Source organism: Symphodus melops (assembly GCF_947650265.1).
Source record: "Symphodus melops genome assembly, chromosome: 13".
Taxonomy (NCBI): domain Eukaryota; kingdom Metazoa; phylum Chordata; class Actinopteri; order Labriformes; family Labridae; genus Symphodus; species Symphodus melops.
In genome coordinates, this window is record NC_136703.1 from 18183147 (window position 1) to 18198560 (window position 15414).

The window sequence follows — 15414 nt, forward strand, 5'->3', positions numbered from 1 at the left end:
TTCAGGGTTTAATATCCTCTCAGACGTCTCATGGATGAGCAGCTCTCTCTTGTCCCCGCAGCTGTCTTACGGTAACCGTTCCCTTTTATCATCATGATCTCTTTAGTGTTTCCATGATGTGCTTTAACTGCCTTCATTCATCACCTAAAGTATCCCATGTCTGCCATTGCATGGATGAAAAAGGGGCCGTTTTTTCTCTTTTCTCCCCGAGAGTGTCAGAGCCTCCACCTGCAGAAAGTGGAAAAAATGCGAATACAGTGACGGACTTCTACAGGCTCAGAGAACATTCTGCTCTATTAGTCAGAATGAATTCTGAAGTGGCCAATGAGGGCCGAGGACTCAGTGATTCACCACGACTACAGTTCTGTCATGAAATGAAAAATCCTGAAGGCACACTGACACCGACCAAGACAGGATAAATCTCTTATCAGAACCTGTTCAAAAAAACAATTTAGTGTCTGTGAATATATTATTGTCTTCCTATAGCTTTAATTGACATGATTGATAATCACAGTATGGGGCACTGCCGACTTCTCAGGCTGAAAAATGTGTTAAAAAAAAAAGGCTTGGCAGAAATGTTGAGAAAGTGAATTGGGTCCATTTAGACGACATGTCTGGATCGCTGTTAGAACTGGACCTATTTGCTGTTGAAAACAAGCGCGACATGTTGCTAGGTGGACTCATCCTTTTTGTTTATAAGTAGTGATGATGCAGCGCAGACATCAGCTTATCGAGTACATGTTTTGAGTCACAGCTAGAGTCAGTCATACCAGGCCATGGACGAACAAACAACAAACACTATTTACATGTTTGTACCCGTATACCCTTTTCTTATATTTCTACTCAGCTTTGTAAACAAAGAAATGCAGATCAAATAAACATGCAGGCTTAAAGAGTCTGAAAGAATTGCCGAAGGCCTTCTTTTTTTTTTTTTTTTTAAATGTTTGGACCTTGTTGACTTTATTGGATAGGACAGCTGGAGAGAGACAGGAACTGTTGGGATGAGAGAGTGGGGGATGGCATGCAGCAAAGTGGAGAGGTCAGATTCAAACTCGCAGCCACTACGACGACGATTAAAGCCTCAGGAAACGACGTAAGCACCAGGCTAACGGCGCTCCCCCACTGGCCTTTTTTGCCTAACGTGTTCAGTTGCTGCTCTTTGAATGTTTCTGTGCTTTTTCTTTGTTTTTGTTTTTCCTACACTGGGAGAAACACAAGGAATAAAGGCGAACAGGAGTGTTTGCTTCTATCTCTCATACTTCACAATAAATACACATGTAAAGTTTCTATTAACATAAATCTGTAGGTTTTTTCATGCCTACATGTCAGAGTGAACGAGGAGTCTGATCCACATCTCTCATCACACTCCACCAAAATCTGCAGCCTCCTCTCCCTAACTTTTTTTTTTTTTTTTTTCCCCGGCTCTCTCACTTTCTCTTTCTAGAAAAAAAAAAAGAAACGGATTAGTTTGTTTCACTGACTCAAGTCTTTGTGCTTCTGTGGCTGCCCGGCAGATATTTGGCTTCATGGGAATAACGACAGCAGCAGTGGTGTCTGAGCGGCAAAGCCCAGGAAACTAGGCGAAGGCCTGCTCCGGCTTGTGATGGCAGAAGGGCAAATCTTGAGAAGTGGAGTGAGAGGGAGTGGGAGGTGAAGAATGAGGAAGAAAATAAGAGTCTGATCACTGCAGAAAAAGAAGAGGGCTGACTGCTATTTACAGGTTCTACGCCATTTTGATTTGTTTTCGAGCCCGGAGAGAGATTTCCGTTTTTACTTTCGCTCCTTTCTTTTCTTTTCTTTTCTTTTTTTTTTTGTATGTTTTACATTGCAAATCTTTATGTGTGGACCCCGGCTTCTCCTCCCTTCTCTCATTCAAGTCAGAGGGAGGCAGACTTACTTTGTTACACACAGAATGAACTCCTCTGGCTTCATACGCTCTAGTTTCCTTTTACATCCGCAGAACAAACAGCGAGGCAGCCAGATTGTTGTTGAAGCTCAGGAGATGTCTTTTGTGATTTTTCAGAAGTAAAAGTTCAGTCTAGCCCAGAGTGATTTGGATTATTTAGGTCTATGAAAATCGGGTTTGAACGGATGTTGGACAGAAACGAAAGTGCTTTTTCAATGAGCATAAAAAAAAAAAAAACAGATCAGGAACTTGGGGGCTGTCTCCGCTGGCAACACGACATCAACTCGTGATTCAAATGAAAACCGACAAGCATTTTGATAAGCGGTGTGTTTCACACAGATGAGTCTATGCTGCTTGCTTCCTCTTGCAGAAGAGGGTTAAAAAAAAAGGGCCACTAGTATTCAGGAGAGACTGCACCGCATTCCCCTAGCAACAACATTGTTATTGGAGGAGACTGACAGGTTGCTATAGCTACAAGTTAATCTTGTTGTGTGGCCTGAAGCAAAAGTGGGGCAATAACTTGTGGTTCAGCTGGTGGTTTGTGGCTTTGTCTCCGAGACATGAACATTGGAGTTGTTGTATATTAACATAGCATGTGGAGGTGTCCATTTTCATCCAGGACCACAGTGGGGAGAGGGGGGGGGGGGGAGTGAGCAGAAAAGTCAAATAAGGCCTAACTCTATTCAGCTCATTAAGGACTCGCTGAAGGATTTTACCTTTCCGTTATCTTCAGATTGTGTTTTCGGGCTTCACTCCCAACGTCAGTCTTCATCTCGCAAAAAAAAAAAAAAAGTAACGAGCGATGATACTCCGGTCGCGCTCTGTCCACAAGATGCTGGCGTGGAATGCACTGCAGGTCACGCGTCGAGATCAACTCAGTCGTCGGGTAGTTTAATTGCTTGTGCTTCGTCAACATGCTCTCTCTCGGTGAATGTGTGTTTCTAACAAGACTGATCCTCAGGGAGGACATCCACACAGGTTGCTACACATGAAACAGCCCACTGTGTGTGTGATCCTGTTTGTGTAGTTTAATCCAAGGGCTTATACAAGAAGTCAGACACTACAGAGGGAATCGTACCTTTTGCTTCATGCCTGTCCTCTATTATTCTGTTCGGACAAAGCCGTCCATTGGTTTTTTTTGCGTTGGCCTAAGGCTACAGATTGCATTTGGGGATCAAGAGACAGAAAGAGAGGGCTTTTTGTCCCTGCACTGAATAGCCATTACATTCACAGCCCGTATTAAAGAGACACAGCTCCTGCCGAACAGCCTCTCCCTCTACAGGGGGGGGTTCAGAGCCTGGGGACTTACGTAAGGGGCAACATGTGGACAGACTGCGCTATCGTGGCCGAAGACAGAAGGATGCTGAGCACCGTCATTTATAGAAACATATTTGTCGTTGTTTTTTTTTGTGTTTTTTTTTTTACGGTACAAACGATACAAGTGCGAAGACAGGAAGAGTAGATCGGGGGCGGGGGGGCAGAAGCAGGTGGATCACAGCGAGTGCACACTCGGGACTCAGGCTCGTGTACGCTCGGGAAAGACTGTTTACTGCCAATCATGACGATCTGCAAGCAAGGGGGGTGGGGACAAAAAGAGAGAGAGTGAGATGGTAGGCATTACGTAATTGTGTGGAGTCAAGGCAGAGGATGATGGGGGACGGAGGGATTGCAGGATGGAGAGCAGTGACGGGTGTTCTATTTATAGAGTGTATATGGATGGGGCAGCTGTCGGGGTTGCACAGCGGGGAATACATCATCAACACCAGCCGGGTCTGTAAACAGCCTCAGTTGTCACTTTGTTATTTCATGAGACAGGTTATACTCTGCTCAAATACAACATACTGTTTTTGTTGTCTTGATTTTTGTGCAGTCACATTTTCAACAGCCTTCACCTGCATGGAGGATTTCTTCTGCTTCAGGATAACAGCACCGGATGATCTATGCAAACAGTGCACAGATAGTCTACATTCCCTTCAGAGCCTTAAACAGGCTTGAAGGGTTCAGAGGGAGACAGATGCTTATCAGAACATCATACACTATGGCTGACAATGCTCTTGTGGTTTTGTGGTTTCCTTCATTTTCTCTGTCAGCCTCCCTCTCTCTCCCTCTCTCTCTCTATCTCTCTATCTCTCTCTCTCTCTCTCTCTCTCTCTCGCTCTCGCTCTCTCCCTCATTTTTTGGCGTGCATATCTTTATTGCGACTGCGGTTTATGTGTTAGAGAAATAAAGAGAAAAATAGCCAGAAGTAAAAAAAAAAAATAAAAAAAAAAAGCAATATCATCACAACATCAGTGTGTACTAAATGTTTTTCCCAACTTGAGCTTAAGTAGTGTTTGAAAATTACATTTGTTTTCGTGTGTTTGGGTGATGGCTTTTTTTTTTTTTTTTTAAAGTCTCACATACACCAGTCAGGCCAATCAGAGGCTCTCCCAGCTGCTTTAGATATAGAGTGACTGGTAAGTATGCACTGCATACAGTACATACAGTACATGCACACAAACGCATTCTGATGCCTTACTTGGGGATCATGAAGATCACATGATCCCATCGAATGCATCGGTAACTAACTAGCATCAGGCTAGAAAGGGAGATCACAGAGTGTTGTCGGCGCCGGTGTACAGCAGCAGAGAAAACTAGACTTACTGCAGCTTATAAAACTCTACTTTGAGTCATCCTGGAAAGAAAAAAAAAAGGATAAGCTTTGTGGTCAGCCAACTCAAAAACAATGAAATCCACTGATACCGCCCAGCCGGCCCCTTCCACTCGGTCTTCCTCTTGACCTTTAAAGGCTGGTTTCTTCCAAGCACTCTGTTAAACGCTGATTTTTTTTTTCCTGGTAAACAAGACAGAATGTTTGTGTGTTGTTAAGTTCATAGTGAGTTGTTTTGTTTTTTTTTTTGTTTTTTTTTCTTTTGAGAATGATGCAGCGATGAGCCCAGCGGAGTGTAGATTTCCAAGATGGCTATAAAACATCTCATAGTTTGTTCGTTCCCAGTCAGAAAACGCTGGGTGATAGTTGTGTTCTCCTAAACCTAAAGTCTTTGCTGTGCCAAACAGGTGGGAGACACATGCGGGGTGGGGGAGAAAAATACCAGTGAAGAAGTCCTATACAGCACAGATAAACACATTTGAGTGGGCTTCGAGGGGATGCTTATGGATGGCTCCTACTGCTTAGTACTCCCTTTAAGTTTTAAGGTAACTTGGGGGGGGGGGGGGGGGGACATTTAAAGTGATTATGGCAAAAGATCCTCCTCTGAAGCTTCCTCACCGCTCTTTTGATTGATATATTACCACGTTCAGTGTGTGCTATAAACATGGGCAGATTGTAACTGGTAACTGGAGTTAAAGTGCTGTGATAAATATAGAGGGAAGGCCCGGTCGTCTCCCCAACAACAGCAGAGGACCCAGTGTCGCGGCGGATCAGATCAGGGTGGGGTGCTTCCAACATTAACATAGCAGCGGTGTTTTCACTATTTGCAGTATCAGAGTCCAAATACCCCTGGCACGAGCTAGTGCGGAGCGTTTTGAGTTCTCTACCATCTTTATCCGAGCTGATAATAAGGTTCATGCAGACTGGCACAAAGCTCAGCATGAAGCCTGCGTGCATTATACCAGAAGAAGAAATTAAAGTTTGTTAGTGTTAAGTGACACCGATTTTAAAATAAATAAATAAAAAAAAATAAAAAAATTGCAAGAACACATGTTATTCTCCCCTTGTTTTGCTACCTATGCATGTGCTTAAAGTGGTAGACTCTCTCTCTCTCTCTTTCTCGCTCTTATCTGTGTGTGTTTCGCGGCCTGGCTTGTTAACTCTAACCGCTCTGTGTGTTGTGCTGCTGCCAGAAGGGGGGGTGTTTCCTGGCCCAGCCGAAGCACAACACAGGGAGGGAGGAAAGAGGGGAAGAGTGTGTGTAGTTTTGAGAGGGTTGTTTTTTTTATATTTTTTTATATGTGCGGTTATGAGAGAGTTTGTGTATGGTCGGAGTGTGACAGACGCTCCCACCACAGGTGTCAATGATGGTACAATAAAAGGGGTTCAGACCTCCCCCTCATTAAGACAGTCCCATTGACAGCTCCCCCCCACACAAGTGTCATTACACAACATTAAAATACCTCTGTTACCACAAAGTGTGTGGATGTGCCTACACATGTTCACCAGCACACACCGGCGAGGATTTTTTTTTATTTTCATCATGTCATCATTAAATTTACAGCCATCACCATATATGTACCACATGGACTGAGAGGTTCCTGTAAACATCCAGATTTGGATGGTTATAAAAACCACAAACCCCAAAAACACCCACTCCTCCAAACACACGAATACACATATAGCGATACCACACACAAGGCCGGATTTGTTGACAGCGATCTCTGCTCTCCAATCAGCCTCTTCTGGGCACTAAATAAAGATTTCCCCTGTTTAACTCATTCCAAAATAAAGCCTCTCATGGGAACACGAAGACAGATTTACTGTTGCGTCAGTGCGGTCGCTCTTCAGCCTCTCCTCTTGTGTACGCGAGCGGTGTACTCTAGTATTTTCCCAGACAGGCGAGAAAGTGACAGAGAGAGAAAGAGAGAGAGAGCGCCGAACCGTGTCATTTACATTTTCTACGGAGGCTGATATTGTTCAACAGAGTGAGCGATAAAAAGTGAATGTTATCTGTCGGAGTTCCTTTTATGATGGCGGTATGTGGCAGCCATATGCGTGTATCCAACACAGTCTGACTAACTGGCAGCATGCAAAATAGTTTTTTTTTGTGTGTGTGTTGTGGTGACACACAATAAAGACGTCTAAATCATGTCATTTGTGTTGTTTATTAGTTGGCACACACACGCACACACACACACACACAAACACACTCAAACACTTGCACCAGATGAAATGAAACTGCTGCAGAGTATCATGGTTCTGCCGGGAAGCGGAGGAAGGAAAAATCTGAATGTCAGGAAATCACAGTGGGTTGGAGAGTTAATAATAATGGGGTCTGGTTTGTCTTGGTATTCCTTGGTGTGTTTGTGTGTGTGTGTGTGTGTGTGTGTGTGTGTGTGTGTGTGTGTGTGTGTGTGTGTCTGTGTGTCTGTGTGTCTGTGTGTGTGTGTGTGTGTGTGTGTGGGTGTATATTTGGATAGAGAGAGAATTAAAAGGATATTAATGTTGGAATAAAACTTGGAATCAACTGATGGGTTCGCTGTCAGTTGTTGTTTGTGTTTTGTTTTGTTTTTTTCACTTAGAAACAACTGCAGACTATACAAAGGCTATAAACACACCTACACATGCATACACACACACACACACACACACACACTTACAAAGCAGACATCCATGACTTTCAGTGGGCTGCCATAAGTAGACCTCTTTAGGCGAGCCCACTGGGATTCTCGCGGGCCGCACTTTCTACAACATGAATGCACCGTTTCTGGAGCGCCGCGGGTCACGCCGACAACAAGTCGTCCACATCGGCAAAAACAGTTCAGAAATGTTATTAAGGAAGCGAAAGAGGCCCGTAAATCATGAGCGTGTCTTTTGTTGGTCCTGTTTACCACTGAACGCAGGGCTAATGACTGAAACAGGACGCGGCTAATGTTGTTATCTCTTTATCTCTCATCCAGACTGTGTGTGTGTGCGTGTTTGTGTTCATGTTCATGTGTGTGTTGTGGACGTGAATATTACCAGCCTCTCCTCTGGCTATGTATTCTGTTTCAGCTGTGGTGTTTATATTGTTGTTTTTCAGCACGCAGCGAATCTCTCTCCAAGCAGTGTTTTGTAATTGTAAACACCCGTTTAACCCAATGCCTGCATTGTTTTCACGCAACAACATTCAAACACAGCTCCACATGGTGTCTACCTAGGTTTAGAGAAAATTAGTAAAGACAGTCCCAGTCAGGGTTCGGACTGTCTTTTAGAGTTTCCTATAAATATCGACAACATTCCTCTGCACATTCTCGTCAGAGTGGGAGCTGGTTTTTTTTGTTTGTTTTTTTTGGCAGTAATAAAATGTTGCCGTTTTAAATCTTACCACTTTTAACTTTTGTTTTAGTTTACGTGATGCAGATGCACTTATCCCTGCAGTATTGTGTTTACTTTTCCATTTTCCGTTGTATGTGCTGCGGAGTGAAAAAGTTCTTTTGCCTTGATTTGAGTCAGTGTACTGAGACTCAGTGGATGTGTGCCAGAGCTTAGGGCTTGGCTGAGGGAACAACTCAAACCAGTTTACTCTGGTTGTGTAGTGGAGAAGTCCGGGGGCGGGACAAGGATCTCTTAAAGCTGCAGACCATGTGGCTCTGTGCCTCTGTGTGTTTCTCTATCTCTGTCTGTTTTGAGTTAGTCCATCTTTGTCAATGTACGTGCTCATGCATCAGTACTTTACAGCATTTGGATCACCTCGCCGGCTTTGACGGCGAGCACTTCTCCAGGATTTCACATGTTTGAGTGTTTGCACGTGAGCACGAGTGTGTGGGTGAATCTTGGCCTTGAATCATTTGCCTTGCATTTTGCTTTTTAAGGACAACAAGAACAGAGGTGAAGAGTGCAAAAGTCCACAGAAGAATACGTTTGAAGTACTGAGGTGTGCGCTCGAATGTTGCTTTTCAATCGTTGCTGCTTGGTCACCTCTTTATGAGAACGCCGGACGCCAGAGCGCTCACTGGGCTCACTGTGAATGTGTATGTGTTTGCTTCTAGTTCCTGTGGGCAGTATAAATAAAGTTTATACCGAGGGTGGACTGCTCAGCATGGGGTATACAGAGCAGGAAGGGACGAACAAGCCTCTCTCTCTCTTCCCCCTCTTAGCGTGGTTTGCACAAACTGTGCAAAAACACACAGCAAAAACCCCTTTCACTCTAAAGGTTCCATTACATCTACATGAGCGTACACACACACACACACACACACACACACACCGACAGCAATTTAGCAAAGATTTATTGTACACATATAATTTTGTGCCCGAGCTTCTTTTGTTGGATACGTCGTTGCATCATCTAAACTGTTCCGTAAATATTTTGGGTTGCTACAGGGATTTATTTCTTTTTTCCTGTGTGCAAGCTTTTTTTTTTTTAATTAAAAAAAATACTCTTTTACCGAGAAGCTCTGATGTTTTATTTGCTTTCTGCAGCTTTGTAAATATCAACCTCTGTGTTTTGCAGGAACCCCTCAGGTCATGCTGATAAGGAGGTGATGGCTGCCACTGTCCTAACCTCACTGTCCACATCCCCTTTGGTGCTCAACCCTCCTTCTGCACCCACAGGTACCACCACTGCCAGATGCATTCTGCCTTTACTACCCCTGCAGTTGAATCAAATACAGACGCACCCATTCATCGAACCAGTCGAAGCCGCTCTAAATATACGAGATCCACATCCATACATCCAACGGAAAAGAGTGTGAACGCAATCCTTAACACTGTTCTCATATCTTTGTATACATTCTTACCAAACGGCTCAGCGTTGACCCTGTCATCACAAGCTACATTCTCTGTTTTCACTACTCTGGCCGTCACCATGTCAACACTTTCAGACGGTCAAAGTCCCACTTCTTTATTTTTATCCCAAACCAAGGCTCAGTAACGATAACAAGAAGCAGTTCACATCCACTATCACCCTGTTCGACACTCACCTTAGTAGAGAGACATCTAAAGCAACACACAGTTTTCTTTGCTGGGCGCGGCAGTCTTTGGATGGTGACGGAGGGCGCGGTGGGGTTGGGAGAAGCCGAGCTTGATCAAGAGTGTAGTCTACGCGCAGTGCTGCAGAGAGAGAGGACGTTATCACAGTTTGGTCAAAGCCCATAAAAAGGTCTCTACATGAATAAAGTGGGGAGTTTGTTGGGGGAAAATGATGATGTAGCCCAGCTCCCCCTAAAGCCCTTAAACTGCTGGCTTTAAGATAAAAGTCATCAGTTACTTTAGTATGATTAGCGTAGTTTGAAACGAAATGTTTATTTTTGTGATGGTTCTAATGTTCCTATGCTTCATCTTTTAGACGATGACATGGGGCTGACCGTACCTTATTTCTCTCTTTAATGGGTGAAATGTGGCTCACCACAAAGTAATTCTGTTAAGAAGCAGAGTTAATCCAAACAAATAAATCCATGCTAAATTTCACATGAACTGAGATTCACCCTCTGACATGTCTTTAACCCTCACCTTATAGGACAGCATTATAGGTGGGTATAATCTCTAACGTACTTGATATAAGGCTTTGCTTCATGTCAGGGTTCAGGTTTTATTCCTTGCTGTGTTTCGCCACAATAAAGATCCGATCAAGCTGTTGCGATTATTAAGTCTTATACGTCAGGCATCATTGGATTGGTCAAAAGGCCGAAATCTATAGACGGGGTTTGTGAGGGGAAAAAATAGAGTACGTTGTTCAGGAAATGAAAGCTGTTTAGCTTAAGGCTCAGCCCTCACTACAACCAAATGAAAATGTTAGGACAGTAAAGTATCTACTCCAGATATGATATTAAAGATATTAAAAAAGTGAATGCACCAAACAGGCTGTCATGGTTCGGGGCTTCTGAGAGGTTTTACATTTTCATTTTCCTAACAGAGTGAGGATTAGGCTCAGGATTGTTACTCATACTGTCTCCACATTATGTTGCCAATATTGTTTTCCATCTCTTGCCTTGTACACGATATCACTCACGTTAGCAGTCTTCTTTGCAATTCCATTATGCAGTAACTTTTCATGCGTTTTGACACTTTCCTCCTACTGTGAACTCTTGTGTCTGCAGTACCAGAGCCTGCCAGCAGGGCCTGGAAGGAGATGCTGTCAGCCAGCTACAGCAGTTCCACCAGTGGAAACTGGAGCTGGGACGCCAGCGACCAGTCGGTGCCCTCCACGCCGTCCCCACCTCTTTCCAACGATGCCAACAAGAATTTCCTTCTTTCGTCCCAATGTGACGATGTCAGCGAGGATGTGACGGAGAGCACGCATTTCATGTTTGAGGACCCCATACCTCGGAAGCGAAAGGTAAAGAAGCGTTAAGAGTCAGGGTGCTGACAGCTGTCTATTGATGCGACAGGTCGTCGTATAAGAAAGCCCTTTTTTACAGATTTGTAAACACAACGTGCTCTTATTCAAATAAAGAAAACAACATTTAATCGGTAACTTTAAGACGCATCATCAACTTTGCGATAAGGCAAACATTTACTATTTGTGACTCTTCTCAATGCTTGACACAGATGTAGATTTCCCAGTAACCAAAGATTCTGCCTACTCCACTCTTAACTTCGACCCGAACGGAGCTAGATAAACACCTCGGAGGTGCTTCTGTTATCGCTGCAGGGAGAGACCTCTGAAACCCACCGGAGTGATTCAGAAAGTGTCAGCACCGCGCTTGAGGTCTCTTCCTTTAGGCGTATGTGGGTGACGGATGATGAATACGTTTTATTCCTCCCCTTTTTTCTTTCTCTATAGGAACAGCCGAGCATGTAAAGGCCTTTGCTTGTGAAGATGATTATTTCCCTTCCCTCGTCGGTTTATTCAGGAGGAGTGGTAGGAAGATTTATTAAGAATGAAGAGCGGGAAGAAAAGGAAGAGCGGGAGGTAGCTAAAGGTTCAAAGGATGCATACGAATTAGGACAGTAACGCTCTGGGGTGTAGAGGAGGACTGGGGCATTGACCCAAAACAGGAAGTGCATATCGATATTTCATGCAGGGACGCAGGAGAGCTCATATACTTTAAAATATGTGGGCGTTTGCTATTCTATCTCCTTCGAGTGAAAACTATTGAGCTGCCAAATATATAAAACTAGAGAGACTCTGAGGACGATGCTGCAAGAGGCCAATGCCATACCATAGATAAGCAGACAGGAAATTAAGGAGGATGGCGCTGGTGGGGAACACACACACGCACACACACACACACAAGTTGTGAAGAGGGCTCAAATGTGAGTTAACTTTGCGTTGCAATAAAGCTGATGCAAACCTCAGAGGTCTAAGCCCCTTCTATGAGTAGCTGCCCCTTGGATTGAAGGCTGTTTGATTTTTCTGCAGGCAGTGGGTTAAGAGGATTATTGAAACACGGCAGTCGCCGTTCTCACTGTTCACGGCGTTAAGATGTAAGAAAAACGCTCAGGGAGTTTAAGTGATTAGTGATTGTTTGTGGGATTAATGACGAGCTTTTCTGTATCGTTTTTACTCGGAGTCTTGTGTTCCAGTTGCATGGCGGGGTAGGAGCGAGTCTGAAGCCCAGCGTTAAGCAGAGCTGTTTAACAGCGTGAGGCACAGTCAAAGAGCTGGAGAGTTAACATAACCGATAAAAAAAAAAACCCAACCTTCTCTGCACTAGTTTCTTTGGCACAGGTTCCCTCTTTAGGTCTCTCCTGCTCCCGTCCTCTCCTTCCTCGCCCGTCTCTCTGCAGACACTATTGGCAGGTTATGGGAGCACACGCCCACTGTCTGTTTGGTTATTGGTGATGCAGGTTGCTGCCTGCTCGATGGACAGCTGCCAACCACTGTGATGCAAAAAAAAAAAAAGTTAACTTGAAGCACCCACTCCACCTATCAATTCATCTCCTCGTGGCATGCTTAAACAAACATCACAGAGATATCTTGGGCCTTGTTTAAAAAAAAATCAGATTTGAGGAGGATCAGATATAATACACATTTCAGATACGACGGTGAAAAAGAGATCAGACCTTTTCACGTGTACGGACGGCAATTTTTGATAGAACCATCGAATAGTTGTGTGAAGCATTAGGGGCACCCCCCCTCCGGGCTGCGGCATTACATAACCTATTTCCGGTTAGACAAATGATTGCTTCAGCTCAAAGCATGAACAGACAGGAGGAAGAGCTCATCTGTGTCTGATCATGTCACATATCTGGTTATTATTTTCATAGGCTTGGTGCTCTAACAGCGCTCTAATGAGGTGTAGTGTTTGGCCCCTAATGGAGTGGCACTCAGTCCCCCATGAAGGCCTTTCTATTTAGGCTGCCAATGAGATTTAAAAGAGGGGACATTAACCTTTATTTCCCATGAAACACTCACCAGGGTTCTGCAGGGATTATGTTTGGTTTATCATCGCCGGCGGCTCTTTTATTCTTCCTTGAAGCTTCAATGCGCAGATATCAAAAGTCACCTCATACATCCAACACTTAGTGATTTTGTCTTTTGTCACCATTTCTGTGAGGAGTCAGCCGTCGTCTGACCCACGCGGCTTTTGTGGGGAATGTGTCTTTTTTCAGAACTCCATGAAGGTGATGTTCAAGTGCTTGTGGAAGAACTGTGAAAAGGTCCTCAGCACTTCCTCAGGGATCCAGCGACACATCCGCACCGTCCACCTGGGGTGAGTTTCTGACCATGAGAGGAAGACTGACTCCTGTTTACCATTTGCTCTTTAACCTCTCCTCGTCTACAGATGTGGCAGGATTCAAACTTATTTTGTAGTCAGGACAGTCACAGCTGTCGTCCTTAGTTCTCTCTTTTTTTCCCATAACGTCCGTCTTGCCGCCTGGTTGTTTATTACGCATCTATACCTCTTTACTGAACCACTACACACACCCACATGAAGTGCCGTAAGGCAGTATGAGGATCTGTGAGTCACACTGATGATCTTCATTGAGAGACTGATGCAGTAGTAGTCACACTCGAAGAAGACTCGAATAATCTTTTTACTGCCTGCACGCTTTCTAACTGCCTGATTTGACATCGCACTTACAGAGCCTTTGATTTATCGCTACGAAGCACATTTGCATCTTTGGTCACAGTGAGAATGTCAACGAGTGAGACTTTCAAACCACGAAAATGTAATGTTTTAGCAGTGCTAAAATAGACTGAGTAATGATATTAAGGGTGAAAGTGTCCCCCCCTGAAATCTGAAGTCCTCCAAGTGGACAGCCCACGTCATTCCCCACTCTCCAAACTCTGAGATTAAGCGTATGAACAGTGTGAAAGTTAAGCCATCTCTCTCTCTCTCTCTCTCTCTCTCTCTCTCTCTCTCTCTCTCTCTGTCTCTCTCTCTCTCTCTCTCTCTCTCTCTCTCTCTCTCTCTCTCTCTCTCTCTCTCTCTCTCTCTCTCCCCACTGTTCTATATCTCAAATAAAGAAAAGTATTTGTTTCAAAAACTAATAATGCTGCATTATAGCTAATAATAATTTTGTAATTCATTCATTTACTTACTTCTGCATGGAGAGAGAGAGACAGAGAGAGAGAGAGAGAGACAGAGAGAGAGACAGACAGAGAGACAGAGAGAGAGAGAGAGACGGAGTTTGGAGCAGAGGCTCTAACCTGTGTCCTCACAGTTGATGACATTTCATCAACAGCTCGTCTATATGAGGACCTTTGCAACACACTGGCTTTTACTGCCACCTGCTGCTGAGAAGAGAAACTGCACCCTGTGTAATTCATACTGCTGTGGAAATGTCCTCTATGTACACATGTTTTATATGTCCTTTTCTCAGAATTGCTACTGTTAAAATATTTACCTCAGCAGAATCCAACCTGTTGTGTGTGTGTGTGTGAGACATCATGTCCTTTCCTAAAGTGTCTCTTGATTTGTTTTCCTCTCCTCGCAGGCGAAACAGTGACTCAGATTACAGCGACGGAGAGGAGGACTTCTACTACTCAGAGATCGAGGTCAACATGGACAGCCTGACGGAGGGCTTGTCCAGCCTCACCCCCACCTCCCCCACCACGTGTGGGCCTCCGCCCGTCTTCCCCCCACCGCTCACCTATCTCCCCCACTCGGAACACATCAACATGAACGCTTCACAGAGCCACGCCCCGACACTGCTCAGCCAGTCCGCTCCCTCCACGCTCTGCCACATCCGCACTGACCACGCCTACCAGGTAACACCCACACACCCCACCGCAAAACACACAAACGTGCGCCCGAAAAAAAGAAAAAAAAAAGTCAGGCTGGACATGAGTTGGTGTGTTGCCAGGCTGGACAGTTTCAGATTTTTCGATCATGTCGAATCTTCGGAGGGCAGTTGGTGAGATCACTGTGGGAAGACGCTCTGAGGTCAGACTGCATTATCAACTCCTCCACCAGTGTGGGAGTTCATGCGAGGGAGGGAAAGAAAATCAAACTTTCTTCAAAGTACGAACACAAGGTCACACGAAGAACGAAGTCTTGATATGTTTCATTTTTGGTCTTCAGATTTTAATCATTCGTAAATTCCTGCTTGCAGCTTTTTCCTTGAAAATAGCCGCGCCTCCTCCCTCATTCTCCCTTTTGTCCTCTTTCTTCGTTTTCTTCCTCTGTCTGCACAAATTCATGCCGGCGCCCTCTTTTATTCCACTGGAAAGAATTTTCCAACCTTAAGTTACTCATTTGGTTTAATAATAACCTTAAATAGTCAAATAGACTTGTAATATTCATACAGGGTGAAACAGCAATAATGACTTTTCATTTATTTTCTCAGTGTTCCGCTGTGATTCAATTCTGCTTCCCTTCTGCCCTCCCTGCTGTTGTGTAAACTTTCTCAGAAACTCTTTGGAAACAAAGTCCACAATTTACATTTTCGTCTTTAAACCAAACCCTTCTATCGGTATCACGCT

At 44.3% G+C, this 15414-nt stretch overlaps 1 protein-coding gene across 2 annotated transcripts in view; it reads left to right on the forward strand.

The window, feature by feature from the left end:
• The window catches only part of slc2a4rg (SLC2A4 regulator), a 34016-nt gene that overhangs the window by 11155 nt on the left and 7447 nt on the right, over positions 1 to 15414 (forward strand). For both annotated transcript variants that reach the window (XM_079359763.1, XM_079359764.1), the window contains exons 3-6: positions 9055 to 9155; positions 10640 to 10878; positions 13098 to 13198; positions 14427 to 14700. In XM_079359763.1, the coding sequence (XP_079215889.1) occupies positions 9055 to 9155; positions 10640 to 10878; positions 13098 to 13198; positions 14427 to 14700 (715 nt within the window). The remainder of the gene's footprint in view (positions 1 to 9054; positions 9156 to 10639; positions 10879 to 13097; positions 13199 to 14426; positions 14701 to 15414) is intronic.